Consider the following 27,766-nt stretch of genomic DNA (forward strand, 5'->3'; position numbering starts at 1 on the left):
ATGTCACCGAATGCTTTCGAAGGTAAGAAACCTTATTTATTTCAAAGTAGCGAGACTACTTTTTTCTTCTTCTTACAAGTTAAGTTGTTTCATCACTCATTTATATTATTAATTATATTAGTGAAAGTGTTCTTCAAACACTTTATGTTGTGCAAATAGTGGAGGACCAATTATTTGGCACCCATCAAAATAGATCAACAGGTTACATAGGCTGCAATAACAAAAGATCCAAATATGTTTTAAATAATGGGAAAGGACAGCTTTTTGTCACTTAATAACCAAGTAGGCCTAAACGAACGTCTAAGTTTTAAAGCTCATCAACAGATCATTATTAGGCCACATTTAATTGTTTACCTACAGAAACGATATTCGTCTACATAATTCTGAAGTGCATTACAATATTAATAATTTAGTTTGGCATAAATGACCTTGTGTTGACTTTGCTGCCTATCCCCAAGGCTAACCTGTATGAGTCATCCGTTCTAATTTAGGATGCTGTGTTTGTCATGATCAGACAGTCACACAAGTCACAATATTGCCTACCACTATTTTTCTTTTCTTTTTTCCCTCCCCCCCTTCCCCCCCCCCTTTTTTTTTGCAAGAGGATATGTGTTTATCAGACCTCATGCATTGTCATTCCCCAAATGGAAGCTGCTTAAAACATTTAATAATATTTTATTACTGTATTGTTTCAAGCATTATTGATTCAATGCGAGCTCATGATGAAGATGATGATGATGATGATGATGATGATGATGATGATGATGATGAAAATGATGATGATGTAAGGTCAGGATCACATTATTGCACATCCTTTGCAAAGATCATCCTCAGGGAGGTTTTTATTGTCTTAAAAACCCATTCAAACCGGGACAGCGTCTGTGTCATTTTAGATTTTAATGTTGGCTATTCAAAAATAGCAGATATCCAAGCTCAGAGCCTGTACCCTGTTACTGTACATCTGCTATTTTTTAACATCTAAGAAAAGTGTGAGAACCACTGATTTAGAAGGCATTTGTAGAATCAGCCTAAGGTCTTAATGTCAGCTGTAGGATGATTAAAGTGCTTCAGGAGACTTTACATATGCCTACTGACAAAACAAGGCTCCCCCCTATTAGAGCAGATGTGTTGTGATGCATGCATGAGTCACCAGCACACATCACACAACAGTCTCTCTGGCTGTTAATCTTAAATGGGCGAGTGGTTTTCATGTTTTAAATCATACTGCGTAATATAAATGAGTAATCAGTGAAATCTGCATGACTTGTCAGCAGTAAATCTGAGACTGGCTCTGGTTTGGATCAAGCTATTGCACCAAACTGTGCTTATGAAAAATATATTATTATGATTAGAGAGTGAACACAGAGACATTTTCTGTTTAATTTCATTAATCAATAAAGAGTCCAAACAACACAAGGTTTGGTGCGAGTCAGCTCTACACAGTAAAATCCTCAGCATTGGCTTGACTCAGAGAGACGAGAGAGTGTAAAAAATGTTCTTTTGGGGTCATTTGGGGCGATATTTAATTTAGCTAATGCCCCATATACATCAGCCTTTCTTGGCACGTATTCTGTTTTCACTAGCCCAACTGTGGCTTTCAAATCCGCCTTTGTAAATTGAGTTACTACCAGTCTGTCTTTTTTAGAAGCTCAGAGACCAAAGTATCATGCTCAGTAGTATCCACATTTAACACTATAAGATATGGCTACAAAGCCAGTCATTAAGTATTAATCCAAAACAACAAAAGCAATACACAAGGTGTTGATTTATTTACCCCCAAACATTCTCTATTGGGGAAGACAAATTGCCCCAGCCATTTATAATAAAATTATATAATATCGAAACCACTATATAATTCTTTGCATGACAAGTAGTGAAAATAGCTGACAAGCTCACAACGCATGGCGATGTGATCAAATCCTGCTTACGGTGTTCCTGAGCCAAATGCCTCTAAAGGCAGCTCTTAAGCACGCCGACATCGGCAACGGAAGAAGGCGGAAAACATCTGCTGCCGACAGGGAGCCATGCATCAGGAGCTTATCGGCAAGCCATCGGGACCCGTTGATGAAAAAATTTAACTGCTCAGTCTTTCTTCTAGGAGTCGGTAGAATTGAGGGGATTGTAGAGTGGACCTTTGGTTTGCTATTGGTGCAGAACCAGTCCAAGCCTAAAGAGCAACCAGACAACACACAAATATATACACAAAACGTCTTCTTGTGAGATGACTGCTGATGATGGGCATCCATCCTGCCAGGCAGCACAAACGGCACAGCTAGTTGTATAGTTCATAACCCACACTGACCATTCTGCTTGCATACATGGTTATATGCAGCTTAACTTAAACATAAGGGAAATTGTCACTGTGGGCCTCCTGACCCCTCTCAAAAATTGCAGGAGCTCACACTTGTTAAGTAAGCCCGGCTTGTTCAGAAGCATAACAAAGAAGGGAGGCAGACACAGTAACAGATTAAGTAAATTAATAATTTATTAAAGACAACTCAACATAAGCCAACTATGAGGTGTGAAGTCGGTAGTGAAGGATGCATCAGGGTGTTGGGTCCTATGAACTTGTAGGTGCTAACCGAAACTATTTGTAACATGAATCAAAGCTCATCTAAACACAATCAAACCCCAAATAAAACGAAATTGAGAGGCCAGACCGTCAGGGAAAACCAGGAAAGAGTGAAGCAGAAGTAGGCGAACACATAAGATGTTATAATGCCTAGGGCCGTCACATTTCTCTGTCACCTCCTCTCTTTGTCAGTTGTCTTTCTCACACTTTTCCTCCCACGTTTTCCCTAAAGGTCTCTACATGTTCCCTTTTTCTCTCACAAAAACAACCCCTCTCTCCCACTCTCATTTTAAACATGAATACCACTGAACCCTATTAGCCCCTAACCTGTTGCTTTCTGTTGTGTCCAGTCCACATGCAGATGCTGCTTGCTGTGGGGCTGGCTGTGTTCTGCTTCTGCCTGGTTCTGGGCTGCATCCTGTGCTGGCGCAGAGGCAAAAAAAAGTGTTCTTCTCCCCAGGACAAGGAGGCTGTGCTCGTGCCCTACCCCAGCGGAACCCCCGTTGAACAAGTCACTGTGACCCTGACGCCGTCTGTGTGCTCTCTACCCATAAAGCATCAGTATGAGCCACTGGAGGGCGATGTGCTGGAGTTTCCCACTCCCAAAAGTAGCTCTTCTTACCCCTCCGAGGATGACCTCACCACTTTGCACTTTGACCCCAGCTCCCCGATGCGGGAGCCCTCCCCGAGGTCTTGTTTCCCCATGAGGCGCCTCAGCACCCCCGCTGTGCCCTGCAACCCCAACAAACCCCCCAACCCCCCCAACCATGGCCGTGCCTCCCTGCCCTCCATCCCCAAGATGAGCCTAGTGTCTAAAACCCGCCGTGCGCTGGACCGCCGCAGCACTGTGTGTGGAGACAGCATCCTGTTCAACGAGAGCAGTCGTCTAACCCCTGTCGTCACCATGAGTCCTCCTGGACACCAGGTGGATCTGTATCAACCACAGTATGGTTCTAGCTCCCTCTCCATCCCCTCCAAGCCAGTGCCCCTCCTGCACTTTTCTCTCCTCTTTTCTCCTTCTGCCAGCACTCTGTGTGTCAACATCCTGGGGCTGTCGGGGGGCATGCGGAGGCGCAGCGGGGTATTCGTTAGGGCTAGCCTGCCCCCTCTCTGCCCCTCTCCGCAGGGAACGGCACCACGTCGGCGAAGTCTCAGCCCGGAGCTTCAGGGCCAGAGCATTGTGCTGCAGGTGGGCTCTGTGGATGAGCTCCGTGGCTGTACCCTCAGACTGGAGGTGTACAGCAGGGACTTCTCGGGCCTGAGAGAGGCAGCTCTGGGGTTGGTGGAGATGCCCTGCGGGGAGATGGACTGGGAGCCAGACACTGCTCTCTCTTACACCAAGGAGCTCAGTCCGCTCAAGAACAGACTGAAGAAGGTATATCATGAAGCATGTTTTGATGTGATGTGATGGCGTTGATTCCTTTTTAAAATTGGTTAAAATGCATAAATAACAAAACAAAACTAAAAATTATGGCAAAAAAATGAGCATCCGACTGGTGCAGGATTAAAGATCCTGCTCACCACTGTGGACACTGGTGTTCAATGGCTTGGTCAACAAGTGGCAATTGGGTATGGTGGGAAGCCGGCGGAGTGGGGTGTGTGCTCTTTCTGACGTTGTTCTAGACTCCTACAGGTTGGTCAGGGTGCCTGTTCAACAGGGAGGGGAACTGGGATGGTTGGTGTGTTCCTCTGCATGTGTTACTTACAACCTCCCGGTGAGTCGCTAATCTCACTATACAGCACAAGCAGCGGCTGGCATATCCATGTGTATCATAGGAGATATGTGGTTGTCTACATCCTCGCCAGACCAAGCAGTAGTGGGCTGGCAGTGACAGGGACTGTACAACTAGTAATTATTAACGCATGTACATGTGTCTTTGTTTATGTGCATATTGGTGTACATACAATTGTGTGTGTGTGTGTGTGTGTGTGTGTGTGTGTGTGTGTGTGTGTGTATGTGTGTGTGTGTGTGTGTGTGTGTATGTGTGTGTGGATACCACATACAAGTATTGTTGTTTGCACTACAAAGTAATTACAATTTCAAATTATGAAAATATAATTGCGGACCACTGATTCTGTCACTTTGAATCGGTGAACTCACCATAGCAACCTTAATCATAACAGCATAACATATGAACAGTCCCTATCATGTCTTATCTTATGAAGGAATGTAATGTCTAATCAGGGCCCCCATTAGCCTTTTTTCCACTGTTGTTGGACATGGTGACATTGTAGTTAACGACTGCAGAGCAAACATGTTGAGTGCAGCGATCTGGCAGCTCGCCTACGCTCTGTGCTCGTGATGCTGGAGAGCAAGGGCATCAATGACGCGCTGGTGACATGCTATATTCTGTGTGATGTAATGGACTTTAGTCAGTCAGCCCAGGCTTTGTTGAGGAGAGTTCTAAAGCAAATCCCTGCTTTAGCTAAACACAATAGGTCAAACTAACACAAATTCTAAGATTCAAAATGAAATAAACAAACAATGAATTAATTATTGTCCAACAATGCAATAATCGAAAATGTGTCTATGGCGATAGCAAAATGCATAGTCCCCATAAAGAGTCAAAGCAGTACAGAATTAAAGGTTAAACGGACGAGTGACAGGTAAAATTGTAAGATAATTAAGAATAGAATGTAACTAAGGTCATTTAGTCCAATGAGCTAGTTCAGCTCAGTAAATCCTAGGTTAATAATAAGGTTCCTGCTTCAATTGTTGTTGAGCTGGGCAATGGCAATGGCAGTTTTTATTTTTAAACAGCACTTCTGTGCACAGGGCTCTCTGAACATTCGGCCAGAGGGCATCATGTCAAAAGAGATACATTTAAAGAGGATGGAATGTGTCATCCAGGATGTTATCATTCTGTTCATAGCTCTGGGACAGTCTGGGAGCTGGGTGTCATTTTGATTCCCTGGTTAATCACTCTCTGGAGGCTTTGCTCTTCGCAGATACTGTAAGTGGCTCAACCAGGACAAAATACTTAAAGTTAGCACACGTTCAATCAGTGTCTGTTAGACACTGCCCAGGACACTGCCCTTGGTTGATATTAAATCCCTTCATTTCCACAACAGAAAAAGTCACTTGTGCTGATCTGTATTATATCAGTATTTAAATCCGGATATTAGTCGAAGTCAACCAAAGGAGTAATTTAACTAGTTGAGTTTGTGCATGTAATGGATACAGCACTAATATGCAGACAAATACATGTACTATATTTATTTATATTTACTACTTCTCTTATATTCTCCATGCCAGAAGATATGTTGCTTTGGCTATTCCATTCTGCCATGTCATTATCATTTTCAGCCTCTCTCTTGCACTTATGTAGGCCCTCTGGAGATCACCTTAGTGTTGCCCTATAGTTCAATAGTTGATCGTTTCAACGTCTTCGTGGTCTTCCATGTTTTGCAGCCATAGAGAAGGACTAGGACAGCTCGAACTAGTATCTTGAATAAGCATATCTTAGTTCTCCTCACTATTCGTCAGGCTTTTCATCGGGGAGTCTTTGGAATGGACTTGTTGCCTTCTTGATGTCTTTACTAAAACCGATGGTGAGGTAAACATTGTATTCCTTGGCATGTATTTGCATTCACCATTTCCAACATTCAGTTTTAGTCCCGCTGTGACTGCTTCTTCTGTTAACTTCACAGTCTTTTCACACAGGTTGCAATTGGATGATAGTGGTGCATTGTCACTTGCAAAACCAAGGTTTCTCCTCTTGTCTGCTATTGTATATGGCCAAGGGGCATTCTCTAACTTGAATTATAACTAGTGTATTGGTCTCTCTCATAGTATTTGTCTGTGCTTATTTGTTGGGTTTAGCTCACATGCTACATTAGAGTAGCATTATAGTCCCTATACCTATCAAGTCAAGTTGTAGCCACCTCACTTTATATTTACCCTCTTCGCTTTATCATCATTTGCGCTCAAGTCTGCTTGCAACTGAACAACTACTAGAGTTTGTCTTCGCTCCTGGGTCCTATAATGTATACATATTCTCATTGTCACATGACAACCTTCCATGCCATGAACAAAGTTAATGTTGTATTTATTACAGCTTGTTGTGTCCTGCATTTGATATGTCCTTGTAAACTTCTAGCCTTCTAGTGCATTTTATCAGTGCAGCATTTACGGTATGTGCATCAGTGTCAGTATGTCCTCCCACTGTGAGCCGTGAGGTTGCTTGTGACAGTGCAACATGCGGTGGCACTTTAGCTGATTTAGCTACTGCATGGGTCTTCAACAGGGGGTCCGTGACTCCTAGGGCTTCCTCAGAGTTACTACAGGGGGTCCTCCAAATCTTTGAGTGAAAGAAAGCGCTGCGAGGCTTTGTGAGCTTATAGATCGGCTGTTTTTGGCAAAGAGCTTTGGTGTAGAGGGGAAAAAGAGCAGACTAAGTAGTAAGTACAGAGTGAAAAGTCAAGTTATTATCCAAAATACACTGATGATTGTGCTATCAAACTATATGGAATCTATGAAAAGGTTGTGGGGGTCCCCACTTCATCTCTCTCTTAACTAAGGGGTCCTTGGCCTGAAAACGTTGAAGACCCCTGAATTACTGCCATATCAGCCCCTTGGGCTGGTACTGTAGTAGCCTGATACTTCAGTCCGCACATCACCACCCCCTGTTGGTGGGTGGTTTGTAGTGTGGACTGAAGCTGCACATATTTTATTTTATTTCGAGCGCGCCTGAAGAGCGGGCGCATTGAATGGGCCAATCAGGGTTGTATGCTTGGGGCACGTGGTTTGGCTGCTCCGGTCCCAGCCCCCTCCAAACAGAGCTCTTGAGCTCACGTGAGACTCGCTCGTGGACTCTGATTGGTGTCCTCTGCCCACGTGAGAGTCTAGTGGACTCTGATTGGTCCGTGAAAACTGTCATGGCGGAGTCAGACTCGACTCGTATTATTTTAATAAACTATGAAATAGTGCCGTTTAATCACGTTTTAATACCATTTTGCACTAACGTTAACATGCAGACATATAATATGTTATGAGAAATAACGTATTTTTGCAATGTCATGCCACGTCGCCGTCGTGTGTGTGTGTGTGTGTGTATGTGTGTGTGTGTGTGTGTGTGTGACCTCAATAGGCTTTAGCCCGCCCACGCCGAAGTAGAATCTCCGTCCGTAATCTCAGACTCTCTCCCGAAGTGAAACATAGTGTGAGATGTCTGGCGCTCGCAGTCAGGCAAGTACTGTAGCAGTGGGGCTGATATCAATTATCAGACATTCCACTTCTTTCATCAGTGGACACATAGACAAGCCAAAATGTATTAATATTAAGACATTATAGCAGTGTTAAATTTTTCAGCAAAGTTTGATTTAGTCTTAGTCTTAGTCTATTGAATAACACACCATTTAGCCTTAGTCCTGTTTTAGTCTTCTGAAATTGTTCTAGTCTAGTCTAAATATCAAAAATATTTATTCTTAGTCTTTTGGGATTAGTTTTAGGTACACAATCTCTGATCTGCAGATAATATAGTAACAGTCTGCTACTCTCTGTGAAAAATCAACAAGATTTGAAAAGAACAGTTAAGTGCCATTCTCAAATGTAAAGATGTATTTGACTTTAATTCCATTGCAGAGTTGCATACCAGAGTTTTTTTTTTACAGCCAATAGTCTTAGACTTTTGAATAACAGACATTTATTTATTAGTCTTAGTCTTCTGAAATTGTCTAGTCTTATCGACAAAATATCAAAATCTTGTAATCTTTTAGTCTTTTAGTCTTAAACTTAGTCAACAAAATTAACACTGGTTTATAGGAGGATACCAGGAAATACTCTGTGGATATTTTTGGTTTTGGATATTTGACAAAATATTTTTTTAAACTTAGTCAACAAAATTAACACTGGTTTATTGGAGGATACCAGGAAATACTCTGTGGATATTTTTGGTTTTTTGACAAAATAATTTGCCATTAGGGATGAGGGTGTGTAAAAAATGTCCTGGGAATGTTTTATAGCTCACAGAGTACAGAGACAGAGAAAGTCAAGATGGAGGACATTGCAAGGAGGAGACACATTAGCAAAAAAGGATTACGCTCTGTTTGGTACTTAATGTAATTGGGCACTGTATGTAGGTTAGGTGTGCTGGATGGGCAGAAATTAGGTAAGATACGTTCTGTGTGTGTGCATATTCTCCTAACTCCTGTTATGGTAATACATTTAGTTTTAATGTAATAACATCAGTTGCAATTCTCTGCATCAATGCTTTCTCCCTGTATTAGAGTGGTTGTTGTGACCGTATAGGGGGAAGAGTTATGAGGCTTGTGTCAGTGCTAGAGCAGGTAGATTCATTAATGATTTTTTGTATTTTTTGGGGCTTTTATGCCTTTATTGATAGCACAGTAAACTGACAGGAAATGGGGAGAGAGAGAGATGGGGAGTGACACGCGGCAAAGGTCGTCCGGATTGGGAATCGAACCGGCGACGCCGCGGAAACCATGCCTATGTGGCGGTACCCATGCGGTATGCGCCCTGATCAGCAGGCCACCGGACGCCCCGATCTGACACCTTTTGATACATTTAGAAATATGTATTTTTTGTTATTTTTTAGTTTATCTTTTGCCTATAATGACATACCCAGAATAGGGATGGCAGCTTGAAAGTGGTTAAGTCTTTCTGTGAGTTTTTATAAATATTGAACCAATGAAAAGTATGAACAATAACTACATTGGATCAATTGGAACATAGGTTTATTTTTTTCCATTTCCAACATACAAGGTGATGTGGATGATATGTGACGTGAATAATACGAATGAGAAGGTTTTAAGATCAGATAGAAGTAACTGAGTAAGAAGCCGAGGACTGCAAATATTTCGGGGCCTGGCCCTGGACTGCTTTAATGGGATGAGAAGAGGATGGGACATGGGTACTGCTGTATGGGGCTGAGACATGAGCCTTCACAGCACAACAGGAAAGGGTCCTGGATGGAGTCTGTATAAGAATGCTATAGGTGTGTCACATGGACGGACCTAGGGACCTACCACGGGTCACAGACAAAGTCAGAGAGAGAAGGATGAGGCTGGCAGGTCCCTTCGTCAAGCACCTGACACTATAGGAGCCAACTCGGCAAAGCCAGGGAAGGCAAGAAGCGCACCACCTATGACGCACTGCTGCGCGACAGCTTAGCTAAAAACATTGTAGAGCTCAAAACCTGATATACAGGGTATAGGAGATATAGGAGAGTGTGGAGTGCAGCGATTCAGGAGTCCCGAGTTGGTGTTGGCTAGACCCCACTCTCTCCCTCTCTCTCACTCTGCCATCGTGCAATTTAGTAAGAGTCATACAGTCAGAGTAGATGGTGTATTAAGTTCTCTTCGGTTGGAGTGAGTCAGCTTGTTTTTTATGTCAGCTTGTTTTTCACTCATGGGCTCAGGAGGAAAACGTGGCACACAGCTGGGAACACTCAGGTGATTACTTTAACATTTCTAACTTGTACTGAATTAGAAACTACTTTAGTGATGTAGGTCCCTGTGGGGGACATTTACAATTGTATGGAGCTAGTTGCTTGGTTTCTATGGGGGGCTCTTAGCTGTAAACCCATTGTTTTCAGATCTGACTCTGTGATTGGCTGCCTTGTTCTCAATTCTTCCCCCTAAGCTCTGCTTATAAGGGAAGGCATTGGAATGGCAAACTCACTCATGGGCTCAGGAGGAAAACGTGGCACACAGCTGGGAACACTCAGGTGATTACTTTAACATTTCTAACTTGTACTGAATTAGAAACTACTTTAGTGATGTAGGTCCCTGTGGGGGACATTTACAATTGTATGGAGCTAGTTGCTTGGTTTCTATGGGGGGCTCTTAGCTGTAAACCCATTGTTTTCAGATCTGACTCTGTGATTGGCTGCCTTGTTCTCAATTCTTCCCCCTAAGCTCTGCTTATAAGGGAAGGCATTGGAATGGCAAACTCACTCATGGGCTCAGGAGGAAAACGTGGCACACAGCTGGGAACACTCAGGTGATTACTTTAACATTTCTAACTTGTACTGAATTAGAAACTACTTTAGTGATGTAGGTCCCTGTGGGGGACATTTACAATTGTATGGAGCTAGTTGCTTTGAATTAGAACCATCCAGTGAGTTAAAACATCAGCAAGTGGACCATTCAGATCCAGCAATCTGAGCAATCAGTCAGGGCGGGTGGGGCTCTTAGCCATGGTAGGCAACCCACCTAGGAGAAGGTCACTCTGAGGTAAAAACCAGGACTGTGAGAATTTGCGACCCCACAGCCCTTAAACTAGCATTGAAAAGCCAACCATGAAGAACAAAGTCATTTCAAATCCTATACTTCCAGCGGCGGGAGTCCGCAGGAGCACCGCGGCGGATGGTGGTGCTGGTCCCCCTTCCGGAGGGCATCATGACGACAGGACCTCAAACCCACGGGAACGAGGGAGGGTTCTGTCTGACCACAGCATCCCGTCCAATGCACTCATGCGTTGTCGGAGACCATTTGTAATGGGGACCTTCAACGCATGCACAGTGAGAGAAGAAGCTAGACTGGTGGAATTGGCACATTGTGCTGAAGAACAGGGGGTAGAGATCCTGGGAGTCCAGGAACACAGAAGAGTCCACACTAACACTAACGACCAGATAGTTTACTGCCAAGTGGAGAAACGCACGTTCATCACTGCATCTGCGTGGCGAAACAAGGCCCAGGCTGCAACAGGAGGCGTAGGACTAATGCTAGGCTCTCTAGCGCGCAGGGCCCTCCGACGGGTTCACAAGCACACCGAAAGGATCCTCATGGCTGAGTTCGCAGGTAACCCAGTGACAACAGTCATAGTGGTGTACTCGCCCACTAACACGGCAACACCTGAGGATGTTGAGAAGTTCTATGAGGACCTCACAACAGCAGTCCGAGGTGTCCCAGCGCACAACTTCCTGGCAATCCTTGGCGACTTCAACGCCAGGATCGGACAGGAGGATGCACCATTCCCATACCATGAGTCTACCAACCGCAACGGCACATACCTCACAGCCCTTCTCATGGAACACCAGCTCCTGGCAGCGAACACCATGTTCAGGAAGAGAACAGGGAAGAGATGGACCTTCCGAGACCGAGCCACAAGGCCTGGGGAGCTACCCAGGCTATATCAGTTGGACTATATCCTAGTGAGGCAAAAGTGGAGGAATTCCATCCTGAATGCTGAGCCATACAGCACGTTCAGCTCTGTAGGCTCTGATCACCGTGTGGTCTCCATGAGGGTGCGACTGAGCCTCAGGGTCCCCAAGCCAAGCCCCAAGATTCGGCATGACTGGAAGGCACTCACGACCAATCCGGGCCTCCAAACCAGGTACACGGAGGAAGTCAGGAAGCGCTTTCGGCAGCTGGATAGGGGAGGAGAGCCCAGCCGTGAATATGGGAGATTCATCACAGCGAATGAGGAGGCGACCAGACTGTGCGTGCCAGTGCTGAACAGAGTAAGAGCACCACCACGGTCCAGACACCCGAAGGTTGTAGCAGCACGAGGCAGGATGGAGGAAGCACGACTCAACTTTGAGCGTGAACCAACAGAGGAGGGTCGCGAGACACTGAACGAAGCCAAACAGTCTCTCTTCAGCACCTACGACACCATCAAAGGGGAGGAAGTGATGGAAAGTGTGCGAAGAGTGCAGGCAGCGCAAGGTGAAAGGCAATACGGGGAGGCCTGGAAGGTAATAAATGAGATGACAGGGCGGAAGAGGGCCAAGGAGGGCCAGGTGGAAGGACACAGCCCAGAGGAGAGGGTGGCAACATGGTTCGACCACTTCCAGAGGCTCCTGGGAACATCAGTGGAAGAGGGAGAGGAGGAAAATATACCGACAGTCCTCCAGGGCCTGAACATCGACGACGGACCCTTCACAACCAGCGAGCTCGCCAGGGCAAAATCCACCCTGAGAGAGGGAAAAAGTGCTGGGCCTGATGGCATACCCCCAGAGGTCTTGAAGAACTGCGACCTAGACAACCTCATCCTAGACTTTTGCAACAATGCTCTACAGCACAACAAGCAACCTGAAATATGGTCTCTGTCTAACATCATCCCGGTGCCTAAAGCTGGAGACCTCTCAAAGCCAGACAACTACAGAGGCATCAGCCTGACATGTATCACTGCTAAGGTCTTCAACCGAATGATACTGAACAGGATACGGCATGCCATCGACCCTCACCTGAGAGAGAACCAAAATGGTTTTCGAGAGGAGAGAACAACCGTAGCACAGATCCTGGCATTAAGGAGATTAATAGAGCAGGTGAAAAAGGACAACCTAGCAGCTGTACTGTGCTTCATTGACTTCAAAAAAGCTTTTGATTCTATCCACAGAAGCAAGATGGTGAAGATCCTTGAGGCCTACAATGTCCCTCCCAACATTCTCCGGGCTATCGAGACCATGTACGCAAAAACAAGGGCCAAAGTGGTGACCCCGGATGGCAGCAGTGAGGTGTTTGACATCCGAGCTGGTGTAATGCAAGGAGACACCCTAGCCCCCTACCTCTTCATCATAGTTCTAGATTACGCGCTCAGGAAAGCCATAGGGGGACGAGAACAAGAGCTTGGCTTCACGCTAACACCAAGGAGGTCAAGGCGGCATCCCGCAGTAGTTCTGACAGACCTGGACTATGCGGACGACATCAGCCTGCTCTCCGACAGCATGGAACAAGCACAAGAACTCCTGAACAGGGTGGAGATAGAGTGTGCCAAAGTTGGTCTCAGGCTAAATGCTAAGAAAACTGAGGTTATCACCTATAACCTACCTGATCACTCACCTCTGACAACAACAGAAGGAGCTGTGTTGAAGGAAGTCAAGGACTTCAAGTACCTGGGCGCATGGGTCGACTCAACTGAGAAAGACCTTAAAGTAAGGAAGGCACTCGCGTGGAGGGCCCTGAACGGCATGAACAGTGTATGGAACTCTAACCTCCCCCGCCAAATCAAACTTAGCTTCTTCTTTGCAACGGTGGAGTCTGTTCTCCTCTATGGCAGTGAATGCTGGACCCTGAAGCCAACCCTGCAGAAGTCTCTAGACGGGTGCTACACTAGAATGTTGCGTGCAGTACTCAACATCAACAGGAGTGCACATGTTACCAACAGGAGCCTGTATGAGGGAATACCAAAGGTAAGCGAGAAAATTGCCACCAGAAGAATGAGACTAGCAGGACACTGCCAAAGACACCAGGAGCTTCCAGCCAGCAAATTGGTACTGTGGGAGCCAACACATGGGCACCGGTCGCAAGGACGTCCCACAAAAACATACGTGGACGTACTCAAGGAAGACGTAGGGACACAGAACACCAATGAGCTGGCCAGATGTATGGAGAACCGAGATGACTGGAAACAACGATGGAGGGCTCGTCTGAGGACGACCTAGATAGATATTCAACACACTGTAGCAGCTATACTACTTTACCTTTTATTTGTAGTGAAGGATTCTGCTGAGTGTGCATGCTCTTTATATCTTGCATCACATTTCATACAGACGTACCCACTGTGTAGGCCTATAACAGTGCCAAGTACAACACTGCCAAGTACTAAAATCTTCTACCATTAACCACATGACAGTAAAATTATAATGATACTACATTTGAGTGCTTTTAAAAAAAGAAATCCAGTTAATGCTTTCCAGAATCAATAAAAGTATTAAATACAATAAAGTTATAACAAAGAAAGAGCAAGAAGAGTCATAAAAATAGCAACATAAATGTAACTGTGAACAAAGAAAACAAATGACTGGCCTGGGTATGTATCAAACACAGACAGTACTGAGATCCAGAAGGATTAAGATGAAGCAGTCATGCTTAACATCTTTAACTTTAACTACTCCAGAATGCACTCACTGTGCTTTGGACTGCAATTTGAACATTGTTACAGGTGCTGTTGTTATTGATCAATAAACGAATACATAATAATAAACACGAGACAGGTTTTTCTAGAGAATCAGCAAAGAATGGTTGTTTGGAATAGAGGTCTGCAGTTGCCAATGGCTTATGATTCTTACGGCTGGATTTATTCATTATAATGGCAATATAATATCAAAGCGAAAATATTAGTAGTTAATAGCATAACTGTTAATGATGCCAAGAAGTTATGCTTAGTAGTTTGGATTGGATTAACTCTATTGAATTATAAAATTCAAAAAACATGTTAATATTGATTGATTTTGTTTTTGCAGTATAATGGAAGTATAATAATAAGTATAGACAGGTCATTAGCGCCCCCTTCAGTATTTGTGTGTTCACAGCCACTGACCTTATGGGGAGTAGGACCTGACATGCAACAGACTTGACACTGTCCACTCCCTGTTACAAAGTCTGTTTAATGTCTGATTGAGTACCATCGGCTCAATGTGTGAATACACTTGGCTTGCACAATAAGCATGACACTGACTTTTCTCCTGGGTGACCCTCTGTCACAGTCAGTCATTTAGCTTGGGTTACATCCACAGAGACCTGGCTGCATTACTCAATAACAATGTTCTACAAAGCAGCCACGGCCCAAAGAAAAACAGCCAGGAGATTTTGGTGAAGTTCTGAGCCAAACTGTAGACAGTTTTATACTGTACATGCACACTCACTTGATAATGGTTGACCTTGCCTAGACGTCTTACATTTCTTTAAGACTTCTGAATCTGAGATTGCCTTTTTCTTCCCTAAATATGATTACATTAACCTGGCTTAAATGTGCAAATAACAGTGTAAAAATGATGTAACCTTTTTTTAAAGCTATGTTTTGGCCTTTTTCTGCCTTTATTGATAGGTGTACAGTAAAACAGGAGACAGGGAGAGAGATGGGGGGGGTGACACACAGCAAAGGTTGTCATGATTGGGACTTGAACCTGTGACACTGCAAGGGCTGGATTACCAGCCTAGGTGCCTGGACCACTACCCTGTGGTGCAGGCCAAAATTAGGTAACTTTTATGGAAGTAGCCTATAGGTAGCTATAGTAGCTGCAATGAAAATACATTGTCCATTCTATCTACCCGCTAGGCCAATCTCCAATCTTTTAGCTGCTCCAATCTTTTAGGAGGGCCTGTATGTGAGAATGCAAATGTCAGAATCAATAAGACCTGACATGCAACGGAATTGATGCTGCCAGCCCCCTAGTCGTGTAATGTAGGATTAAGCACAGTGCAGGTGTCATTTTAACGCCCGTTGTATAGTTATGTTGTATAATTACCAAATATATTTGTGCTCACAGGCGTGTTAGTCTTAAAATGGTGTGTAGTTTGGCATATTGCTATCTTGCACATACACTGAGAAAACAGCAGTGCATTATTACATTAGTAGTAGGATTAGACAATTTAATATAAGATTACAATTTTATTAAGATTACCATTAGACAATGTTTCCCCTGTTCCTATCCTTCTCCCCTCCTCTCATGCATGTAACTGTTGCCTCACAACGCCGCCTTTTGCTGATGTCAAACGCTGCTTAAGAGTCACGCAACTTGAACTTTATATAGATATTCCCCAAAATCCACAATTTCCTTGAAAAATAAATCTTAAACTGTAAGGAGAGAGAGAGAGAGAAAATATGTTCTTCCCACATTCTCTGAAAAATAAATCTTCCACTACAATGGGAAATGGTATTGAGCTAAATGAGTTTTGTTTGGCAAAGTGTTTAGGCGGGGCACTGTTTCTCCTCTTAAACCACAGTGCCTATAGTGTGAGTGATGGTTGCACAGGCAAATTGTAAGCGGCAGACAGAAATGAAAGAGTGAAATGAAGCATGCTTGCTGGAGATATTTTCCTACACATATTGTAGTGGCCTGGCAAGAAAAGTTCCATGTCCCCCTCACCCCAGTCTCCCACTCCCCACTGTGAACTACTTCCTTCCATCCTCTACTGCAGAAGTTCTCAACCTTTTTCATTTCAATGACCCACAGTTGGATATCGCTGTTGTCGCAGAAACCTCCTATCTCCATATTTGAACTTTTTGTTTTCGTAAATTAACGCCCTACGTGATCATACTGCAGCGTCACACAAAAGCATCAAAAGTAGTAAATCCACAAGGTCGAAACGTGGCGTGAAGCACGCATTTTGAGCTTATAGAGCTACTACTTTTGCTACTTTTGAATTTGAATCCTGAAAATCTATACTTTTGGACACCCGACAGAGACAATATGCTTTTGAGCCAACTATAAATGTGGAACTTCTGTCTGCCTATTTTTTTGCACATACTTTTGTACAGTTTATTTTTCATTTTCAATTAACATTTATTTCCCCCCAAAATTCAAAGCATTTTCAAAATAGTGTACATTTTCTACCTTCCTAGAAAAGAGTCAAAACCTTTTTGTCATTGAAATGTAGTTGAGTGAAAGTATCAACAAACGCAAATTCTCAAGAACAGTACTGATACTACAAAAATGTACTTAAATACAGTGCTCAAGTAAAGGCACCTTGTTACTGTCCAACACTGATACTGAGCTACACAAAAGCTAAATATCAGGGAGGGCTATGTAGCATGGATCTACACTGAAAGAAAAGCAAAGACATTTTAAAGTACGTCTTTCATACTGTAGATGTAGATTGTAGAGGATAAAAGATGTACTTTAACATGTTTCTGTCTTACCTCGAGTTCCGCTTCATTGCCAGTCTCCCCATGAGGGAACATTTGTCTAACTGCAGGACACATCCTCTTGCTCAACTCTTTCTTTCCCTCCTCCTCCATCCCCAACATTTCTCCACAGGGTTGGATTTGCTTGGGGGGAATCCATGCCTCTGCTTTTGATATCACTGCTTCTGGTTAGACTATATTAAATACATGCATTTCCTTTGGGGAAATGTAGACTGTCTGATATGTTTGAGATTTATGTTTGAAGATATCACAATTTATGTTAAGCCCTCTGGGTGACCCAATAGTATAAATGCCCCAAAAAATATATTTAACATTAATACAAATTTGTCAAATGGAGAACCCTGCTTCTCAGCCATTCTCTCAACATTTGTCCATGTTTCCTCCTTTCAGAGTCTGAGCTCACAGGATTCACTGGGTCAAAGGAGGAGTTCCATATGTACTCCACGGACCCTGGGCCAGCTGTTCATCCTTCTCCAATACCAGACCCTGGCCCAGCGCATCAAGGTGATGGTGCGAAAGGCAGAGAACCTGGTCAAGCTCACACGGATGCCGGGGGTGCCAGGTAAGGCAGTGGGCCTTGGAAGTCACAAACGCACTTTGCAGGCAAAAATGTGTGAATCTCTACACGCTCGTAACTGAATTAGAATCAGTTTTGTTTGTCACATCACAGGATGACAGGTGTAAAGAAGTGGGTGATTATTATTATTATTATTTTTTCCATGCACTGTTGAATTCCGTGAGAAGAGATAGGACAGAGGTGGAGTGAGAGCATAGGGAAAGAGATAGAAACAGGTTAAATAAAACAAATAAAGACATAAACAGTGCTATACATATACAGTACAGCCCTGGTGGCTAAGCCATGAATTCAAATATCTCAATTCAAATATTCAAAAGTGATTATGTCTAGTTTTCTTCTCTTTTTTTCTCATATTTTTCCCCTTGTGTGTATTGTACTGTCACTGCACCTCCACCATTGGCCAGAGGAGGGTTTAGAATAGACAACCACGTCTCCTCTAATATAGTATACGCACTATACGGTCTACAGGTACATCTCACTAGGTGCTTCTTTTCACCTGAAAGTGAGGAGTATCACAGAGGGAGCGTAACAAGGACACAGATTCACTGTATCTACCACAGTCTCTGAGGTGTTTTACATCTATGCCAGTTGGATGCCAGAGCAGTGGAAGATCTGACAACCCCAAGTGGTGCCACTCGAGTAATATGACACACTCGCTCTAGATGCAAGGTTCAGTGGTGTTTATTGTCACACACACATGCAATACAGTCAGGAGCAGGTATATAGTATGAAGTGAAACTATTGTTCTTCAACCTTCCTCGACAGTAAAACAATATACAATAAAAATACAAATCAAATAAAGATAGGCTACTGTAAATAGTAATAGTAACTACAATTTACAATTTAGGCATTTAGCAAATCATGCTCTTATCCAGAGCGACTTACAATAAGCAAGGTACACACATACATACATCAAATGGCACAGTATAGTGCCTGAGTAAACCAAGAACTTAGCATAACAATATACTAAAATACTAATCTGTCTGTGCATTGAAACTAGGTATAAATAAATAAATAATTACCTAGCATTTGTCTAAATATAAATTACATTTTAACCTTTGCATAAGTCTACATGCTTGTTATAACTGTAGGCCAAGTGCTACAGGCTAAGGTGAGGCTGAAGAGGTGAGTCATCAGGTTACGCTGGAAAATTGGGATTGAATCTGTAAACTGCAATGGCGAGTTTGTTCCACTGTTTAGGAGCCTGGGGGAGAAGAGTCGAGGACGAGTGGAGCGTTGTTCAGGGTGTTTTAAGGAAGGTTCAGGCAGCCTCCCTGTGTTATTTGGAGCCGGGGTATAAGGGAGAGGGAGGGTGTGTAGGGTTGGATCAGGCTCTGAAGGTATGGGGGTGCCTTGCCTTTGGTCAGTGTTCAGTGTTCTGTACTCAGCAGCAACTAAACTAATGGAGGGATAGAGGAGGGGCGAGATGTGAAACGTTTGGCTGGTTTGCTGCAGCATTCTGGATCATTTGGAGTGTACACCAGGATGCAAGAAAGGAGAGAGTTACAGTAGCCAAGGTGCACTCGGTAAAATAAAACTCTCCACCAGGAGGCATGCAATACTGTAGCTCCCTCCATCTTTCTGTCTGGAGCATGTGATGACAACAATTTATTGGGGTTGTTTCTGTATTCAGGATTCATGTACTCAAGAATAATTTATACTGCGTGCCTCGTGGCTCATTATAGCTCCAATAGTTTAATGAGCCATGAACCACAGCTTGGCTCTGCACAGTATAACTCTGGCTTCATATTACGCTTGATGGAAGTTCTCTTGCGCAACAGAACCGCCTCCACTGCCTGCAGTAAGTTGAATAGGTGGAACAGCCACTTAGCATGCATCAGAGTACTTGGAGGCCTGTCTATGATGTTAGCACTGTCACTGTGTGTGGCTGCCTATAAATAATTGTACCCAAGTTCTTGGAGGGCGGTCTATGGAGTATTATTGGGCCTACCGGTATATGTACATATACACAGACAGAGACACAACCACACAGAGAACTTCAACTAATTTATATAGAGAAACGATTTGCAGAAGCCACTTTGTATGTGTTCATTTGAGTGCTAAAAGTATGATTTTGACAATACAATATAGACATTCAATCAGAGTGAATGGAATACTTTTTGTTTCTCACTCACTGAGCACTGACAGATGAAGATGATTGACAATATTTGCAAATTGCTTTACTGATGGTACTACTGATGGTACTGCTTCAATAACAGGAATGTATTATGAATTACATTAAGGAAAACAATACAAAAAACTTATTTTTGACAGTATTATTCTCAAAATCTACTCTGTGTTGATGCTCACATCAATCCTCTCCATTATGCTTGATCAGCTCCAGCGCACATTTGTTATGTTATGCATCCGAATGTCCATGATGGCACTATGTCACATGACATTATGTCCATGACAGTATGTAACATGCCATCCGCTCCCTTTCTCTACTCTCTCTGTTCTGTCACTCCTAGATGTCCTGTACATTCAAGCAGAATTGTTCCTAAAGCAATCAATAGAAATCCATTGTCATGAGGCTTACAGCCACCATGTCCATTTTTTCTGTCATTAATCAGAGGCTGGTTTCCTCATTGCATTGTACAGCATAATGTGATTAGGAACTGAACAGCCGGGCATCATTTCCCTTACACCCTGTATCATATCTCACCATATGTGTAATACAGCTCTGCTCCTATCATGCCGTTGGAGATCCAGGAAACAGAACATCAAAGAAACGTTGGCTGTTCTGTTTATTTAGGGTTGAAAGTACTAAATGGTGTTGAGTGAAACCTGGAAACTGCTGCAATATGGAAACACATCCTTTTTGCAGATTCATGGCATTTGTGCAACAACCGTGAATTGCCTTTTTTATTTGGGTATTCAAAAGGATTTAAGTCGGAATATAATGAGAATATATGAGAAAGGTCTAAAGAATGGAGGTCATCAAGGAGGACATTGGGTGAGGTTTACGAGAGCAATGTGGTTCCAATGGCTAGTTCATTCCAGGTATAAATCGCATTTCCCCCCGGCAGTGGTAAAAATAAGTAATGTAGAAATGCTCTGTTACAAGTAAAAGTCCTGTGTTCAAAATGTTTCTTGAGTAAAAGTACAAAAGTTAGGCCATCAAAATATACTACGTGGGTGGTGCGCCTCTTTCCCCTCACAGCCTCATCCATCGCTTTCTCTTTGGTTCTCAAAGGGGTTCCTTGAGGGGGTTCCAGGGGGTCCCAAGCCAAATATGTTAATACATTTTCCATATTTTGTATGTTGGTTATTCAAAAATAGCAGATCTACAAGCTCACAGTTCTTGGGAAGTCCTTAACTCTTTTACCGCTTTGAACGTTCCCGTTCGCCCCATTTTGCCCGGCGGCGCGCCGCCAATAGTACGTTCTTTTGCTTGTTCTTTTGTACCTTGTTTTGATGTCTGTAAACTGATGAGGGGTCGCGCGGGTGTGTACCATAGAGACAGCTCCCGTAAAAGTGCTCTCAAAAACCCACTGGACGTTAGCATCAATGGAGTAACAACACTCTTCCTTGTTATTTTCTCTCGATCTATTGCTCTGTAGCGATTGAGCTGTCTTGACGGAAGGGAGCCTACCGCGGCCATTTTCACATTCATTCTTGCATGAGGCTGCCCTCTACTGCTCGTATAGCCAAGGTACACCTATTTAAGGAGAAAAGAAAATAATAATGATGAAAAAAAAAATGAATACATCTTTGTCTATAACATCGCAAAGGTAAGGTGCTTTTGCTGGCACAAAACCCAATAAATAAATAACAACATCTGGCAGTAAAACTGTTAAGTACCTCAAGAAACTTGTACTTATAAGTCCAATTCTTTATTAATGTACTTAGTTACTTTCCACCGCATGACCCCTGGTAAGCCCTTTTCATGCAGTGAAGATAAGAGTCTTGCTTCAGAAGGGATTACATAACATCCTATTCAAGACTTGTTGTGCAATTTACTATTTAGGCATTTAGCAGATGCTTTTAATCCAAAGCGGTTTACAATAAGCAGGTAATACATCAATATAATAAGCAAGATAATATGTCAGTACATCAACAACAAAACAACAAATGCATAGGAATATCAATATAGAAAAACAATAACATAGGTAGACCACACACCTAATCAATACAAAAACTTTTCTAAAACCTAAAAATGCTATCTAGCTTCACGTGTGGTCATCGAGGGAAGGAGAGTTTAGGTGGAGTCTGAAGAGGTGAGTCTTCAGTCCACGGCGGAAGCTAGGGAGTGAGTCTGTAGTTCGAAGTAGGGAGTTTATTCCACAGTTTGGGGGCCAGGAGGGCAAATTGTCTAGGACGAGTGGATTTTTGTCCTGGGGTTTTTAGCGAGGATTCTGTCAGCATCCCTGTGTTGGCTGATCTGAGTGAACGGGTGGGGTTGTAGGGATTGATCAGGTTTGGAGGTATGGAGGAGCCGTACCTTTGGCTGCTTTTGTGTGCTGTTGTGCAGTTAATGTGTTGTGCATATGAATTCCTATTGGAAGACTAACATGCCTGTGGCACTCAAACCTTCTTTTTCTTTTCCTCACTTACTTATCCTTTTCTTCCACACATGCCCAATCCGCAGTCCAAATGTTGACAAAATGCGGGGCCCTGCCTGATTGGAGGCAGTTTTTATCCCTGCTAATGAGCGTGTGGGATCTAAGGATTTCTAGGTTGGTTGATCTGTCCTAAGTAACCACTTTAGTCTTGTTGGGTGAAAGGAACAGCATGCCACCTGATACTTAAACTGGTACTTTGTTTTACATCATTAGCTAAAATAGACGTTCTACCAGCTTGTAAATTGTCTTATTTTTCGCAGAGCGTTTAAATTTTGCTTAACGTTTGTCTATTTTGACATCCCCAGAATAGGGATAGGAGGAGCCTACCAGGGTTCATGTGGTTAATCCTCTAGTGAGGGCTGTAAACTGGCACACTCGGGACGACAACTACTCTTTTTGTCTCCAAGTTCCATGCAGTTGCTACAGTAAGGAGCTCATCCACCAGCTCCAAGATTCCAAAACATTCGAAACATCACCATTATTCCTGATGTCTGTCTGTCAAATAATGTTTTTCCAAAGTACTGCTGTCGGTCTAAACAGTATAAAGCAATGAATGGTTTCTGGGCCAAAATTCATTTTTGATCTTGTACTAAAGCTATACACCATGAACCCACCAGACTGCTCAGCTCATCTGGGACAGGTCTGCTTTCTGTCCCTAGAGTCAAAACATGAAGAAGCTGTTTTATGCACCACACATTTGGAACAAACTCCAAACGAACTACAAAACTGTCATTCTCAGTTCTTTTAAATCAAAGTCTTTTCTGTTTGTCTTTACTTACTTTTTAATTCGTAAGCAGTGTCTCAGTAGGAAACCATTGCTGGTCATCAAATTATTGGCATAGTAATGCGACAAAAACTAAAAAATATCCATAAATTCAAGTATCCATGGACAGAGTAATCAATAGAAAAAAAGTAATTTTGGGGATGACTTTAAACGAACATCTCTCAATTTCTTTGTGAATTCTAGGTACAATACAAAATGGTTGTTGAGTCTTTGTGGATATATTGATCTCAACGTAACTAAAAGCTGTTTCAAATATAGAGGATCATTATTTACAATAAATACATTTAAATATACAAATATATACACATATGAGGGTTGATAATAATGTCTGATATTTCTTTCCCACAGACCATTATGTTATCATCAACCTGCGTCAGGGTGATAAGGTGATTGGCACCAAGGAGACAAAAGGAGCAGGGAGCCCCAACCCTGTATGGAACGCCCCCTTCCTCTTCGACCTGCCCTCTGGTGACATAACTCAGCTGCCATTGGTCCTGGAGTTTATTGTCATGCAGGTACATTATGAGCTTCAAAGGTCATCTGTCTAATGCCTCATTCACACTACAGATATATAGTTGAACGTTTTGCTTGGTAATTCAATGTAATCTCAATGGAAACCAGCTTTAAAGGCTGGATTCCAAGGACAGCCGACACGCCCAGCCTTTAAAGCTGGTTTCCATTGAGATTACATTGAATTACCAAGCAAAACGTTCAACTATATATCTGTAGTGTGAATGAGGCATTAGGCTGGACACATATGCGTGAAACATCTTCTCCGTATCGTCTGAGAATGGCCACTGGGGGCGCCGTACTAATGCATTGTCAATGGAAGGTTGTTTGGTTTTTTGTCGTTGCCGTGTCTCAAGCTCAACCGCAGCCTGTCTTTTGGCCAAGAGACACGGCAACAACAGAACACCAAACAACCTTCCATTGATAATAGTACGGCGCTCCCAGTGGCCATTCTCAGACGATACGGAGAAGATGTTTCACGCAAATGTCTGTACTGCGCCTAATGGCTGAGTGAATGGGCCAATTTCACTTATTTGCCTAGACGTGAGATGTGGCCATGTTAATATTCAATGTCAAACCTACAGTATATCTTTAGGCTTACGATAGAATATAGTTTGGGACTGATTAATGGCATCAATAAGATCGCATACTGTAACTATTATTCAGGCTATTCATGCATCACCAGTGAGTGAGTGAGTGAGTAGCCAAATTCCAATACCCAATTCTCTGCTCACTTGCTACACATTCGGTCCTGCTTAATCCGGAAATAGTTTGTGTCCCAAATGATCATTTGCTTTGGAAGGAACCAAGACCGGAGAGCGAGTGGGCTCACCAAGCCGCTTGGAGTGAGTGAGTGAGTGAGTGAGTGAGTGAGTGAGTGAAGTGCATGAGCAGCATATGATTGATTGTGAGAGAAACACTAACTTGGCCACGTGGCAAGTGTTTGGGTAACTGTCCAATAGATTATACCAAAACATTGTTGCCCTGTGCATCGCTTTCTTTATTCTTTCTTTCTTTAAACTCTGAGACCATTGAGGGAGGCCCTCATTCCAATGGGACAGAGTGCACAACATAAATAAATACAACTGATAATAATAAAAAAAGGTCATTACAAAGCAGTGAATCACAGTAGAAATCAAATTAAACAGACACATGAAGATACACAGAAGTCTCTGGTCTTGGTCTTAAACTGATTAAGAGATGGGAGAGACTCCAATTTGAAAGTGCTTTGAAGCAAGTTCCAGGAACTTGTAGCTGCAAATGAAATGCCAGTTTTGTCAAGTTCTGACCTACTACAACTGACCTCAAGAACAAAGCCAATCATTTGATTGAGAAGGATAAGGATTAACATACTGATTACTGAGGGTGGCGTGATAAACGGCAAGTAGCTTTAATGCAGTAGCGTCAATTGGGTATGGCAGGGGTATGCAGCTGCCATAACCTGGGACCAGGGGGGGTAAATTCATGAATGTCTCTTTGTCTATCTGTGCTGGTTATTATGTTGTTAAATTGCAGAAAAATAACTACAATTGCAACATTTTACAAAATGGTCACTTTAACAAGGTATTTTAATGATATTCTCCACACTTGTATTCTCCCCATCTTGACAAAATGGTATATTCCCAGGTTCCACAGGTCAGCTGCACAGGTGCAATGCATTATTGGTTATTGTGGCACGTTTACTAACATGCCAAGTTTAGCTGCACTTGAACAACCGTTTCAGGCTGCCATATCCAGCCCGAGAAACCATGGAAACCCGGGTAAAAAACAGTCAAACCCTGTTTTTGCGGGCTTGCGCATAGGACTCCCATCTTTGCCATACCCTAGCTTTTGCTGAACTGATGCCACTGCTTTAATGTTGAGGGTGCAGCATAACTGTACTGTAAATGACATTACCATAATCCAAAACAGACAAGAAAGTTGTTTCCAAAATAATCTTTCAGTAAAACAAGCAGGAAAAGCAGGATTTGATTCTGTAAGAAGCCAACCTACTGAATGGCAAGGTTATCAATAGGCTATTTGAAATATTTTATGATCTCTCCATCCCATTGATTAATCAGTGATGTTTATTGTCCCGGCATAACATACAATGAAATTCTGTTTAGTGCAGCCACTTAAAATCTAATTGCAGCATCAACAAAGAAATTCAGCATCATTATGCCATAAACCGTCATAGTCAAGTCATCATAGTCAGTTTTCAAATAAAAACATCCATAATACATACAGTAATAAATCTTAAATTAAGAGTTTGGACAATGAGAAACCATCCACTAGAAAACATCAAATCAAGTAAAATTACTGTACAACGTCCATAACAGTGATGAAATACACTGACCAAAACAACAGTACTGGTCTGGTATACTCTAACTTGAAAGCATTTGCCCATTAGCCCATTAAATAACATTTGTCTTACTTGCATTTGGAACTACCGGTAATTTAAGATTGAAGAGTGCTTCTTGCAGAGCAATAAACCCAATCTGCAATATATCAGTTAGTTGTACAGTTGTACAATCTGCTACACCATAGACAATATTGGCAGCATAAAAATGGGCATGACCGTTTTTAGAGCCGAGGCAAAATCATTAATGTACAAAGTGAAAAGTATCGGACCAAAAATCTAAGCCCGCAATACACATTTTGAGATTACATAGCTCACATTAATAGTCTTTATGCCTTCACACACTGACACCTCTTCCATAGATAATTCTGAAAGAATTAACAAGCAATATTATCCATGCAGTACCAATATTAAAAAGTGTTTGTAAGAGTGATGCTCTACTCTAATCTAATCTATTCTACTGTATCAAATGCTTTAGAAAATACAACAAACAGGGCAACACAATCCTTCTTCCTATCTAAAGCATTTAAGATGTAATTTGTAACAAAGTTGACAGCAGTGATATTGTACTATGATTTGATCTCAAACCAGATTGAAGACTAAGAATGTAATTACATGAGAGGAATGGTGCCTCCTTTATGTATTGGAGTCACTTGGGCAGTCTTCCAGGCCCTGGGAAAACTACCTGAGACAAGTCAAAGTTTAAATGTATGATGGATATATGTTGTTTTTGTTATTTTCAATATGGGTGCCAGACTGAATCAAGTAAAGAACCATTCCATTATTATTACATTTTTCACTTCAATCCACTGAGTCAGATGTCTTTGTGCCAACAGGGGCGTCTCTACACAATGAGCAGCGTGCTGGGCCGTGTGCTGATTGGCGGCGAGGCCCCGGAAGCAGGACAGGGACACTGGAAGGACATGTGCAGTAGAGGGCAGATGGAGACAGCGCGCTGGCACACCATCCAATCAGCCGTCCTGTAGCGCTCATCAACAGACTGTAGGGACTCGTTCAATGTCTCTCCTCCAAAGGAGTGTCCAAGGCAGGCTGGCGACAGTATGCTGTATAGATATGCATGGAGAGGTGGGGCAAAGCATGATAAAAAATACCGGTATCATCGTTGTTGGGTGGAAACCTTGTATGTCCAAAACCGTTCATTTTGTATTTATCATTTTAGAAATGATTTAAACTAGTGAAAACAGCCGATCTGCTGTTTTCACTACTTTTGTGCGACGGCCTTGTATGATGAAACACGGCTTTACTTTGCGAGAAAAAAAAAACATACAAATTTGAAACTTGGAGATACAAGCTTTCTGCCCGACAGTGACGATATGTTAGCGGATACATCATCAAATTCCCATCCAAACTATAATCTTTTTCTAAAGATTTAAAGTGCTACCAAGGTGCTATGACAGAATAAATACATGTTTTTGTTATTTTCAACATAGCCAACGAGAAGTACAAACAACACCCAAAAAATCAATAAATACAAAATCTTGTACTGTACCTACTTACCCACTAAAGTCCTATTTCTAAAAATAGTGTCCTGTGAAACTCTCAGATTTTACAAGCTCACAATGCATCTCACTGTGGCGTTTGTGAGCTACAGTATGTGTTGTCAGCTTTCTTTTGAAAGATTATTACATTTTTTGTAGATAATTTTATTTATTTAAATATTTATTATTTCTTCTTTTTTTGGGTGGGATAGAGATCAGCTTGGAATTGTTTAAACGTGGTCCATCTTAACAAAACAAATACAATACAAGTGATACAACAAGTACCAAACCAGTACTGTTGTTTTGGTCAGTGTATTTCATCAGTGAGGACCAGCTCCAGTTGTAATGCCAGTACCAAGCAGGCATG

The 27,766-nt window shown here is 42.6% G+C and overlaps 1 protein-coding gene across 1 annotated transcript; it reads left to right on the top strand.

Annotated features, from left to right (window-relative positions):
* Window positions 1-26,886, top strand: LOC308288658 (synaptotagmin-5; the record flags this gene model as incomplete). The annotated part of the gene is made up of 5 exons (XM_080730129.1): window positions 1-22; window positions 2,923-3,947; window positions 17,517-17,688; window positions 23,401-23,567; window positions 26,737-26,886. 5 exons carry the CDS (start codon window positions 1-3, stop codon window positions 26,884-26,886), a joined length of 1,536 nt encoding a protein of 511 aa, XP_080586255.1.
* Window positions 26,887-27,766: the final 880 nt, after the last annotated feature.

Source organism: Nannobrachium achirus, assembly GCF_963921795.1.
Source record: "Nannobrachium achirus genome assembly, chromosome: 7".
Classification (NCBI taxonomy): Eukaryota; Metazoa; Chordata; class Actinopteri; order Myctophiformes; family Myctophidae; genus Nannobrachium; species Nannobrachium achirus.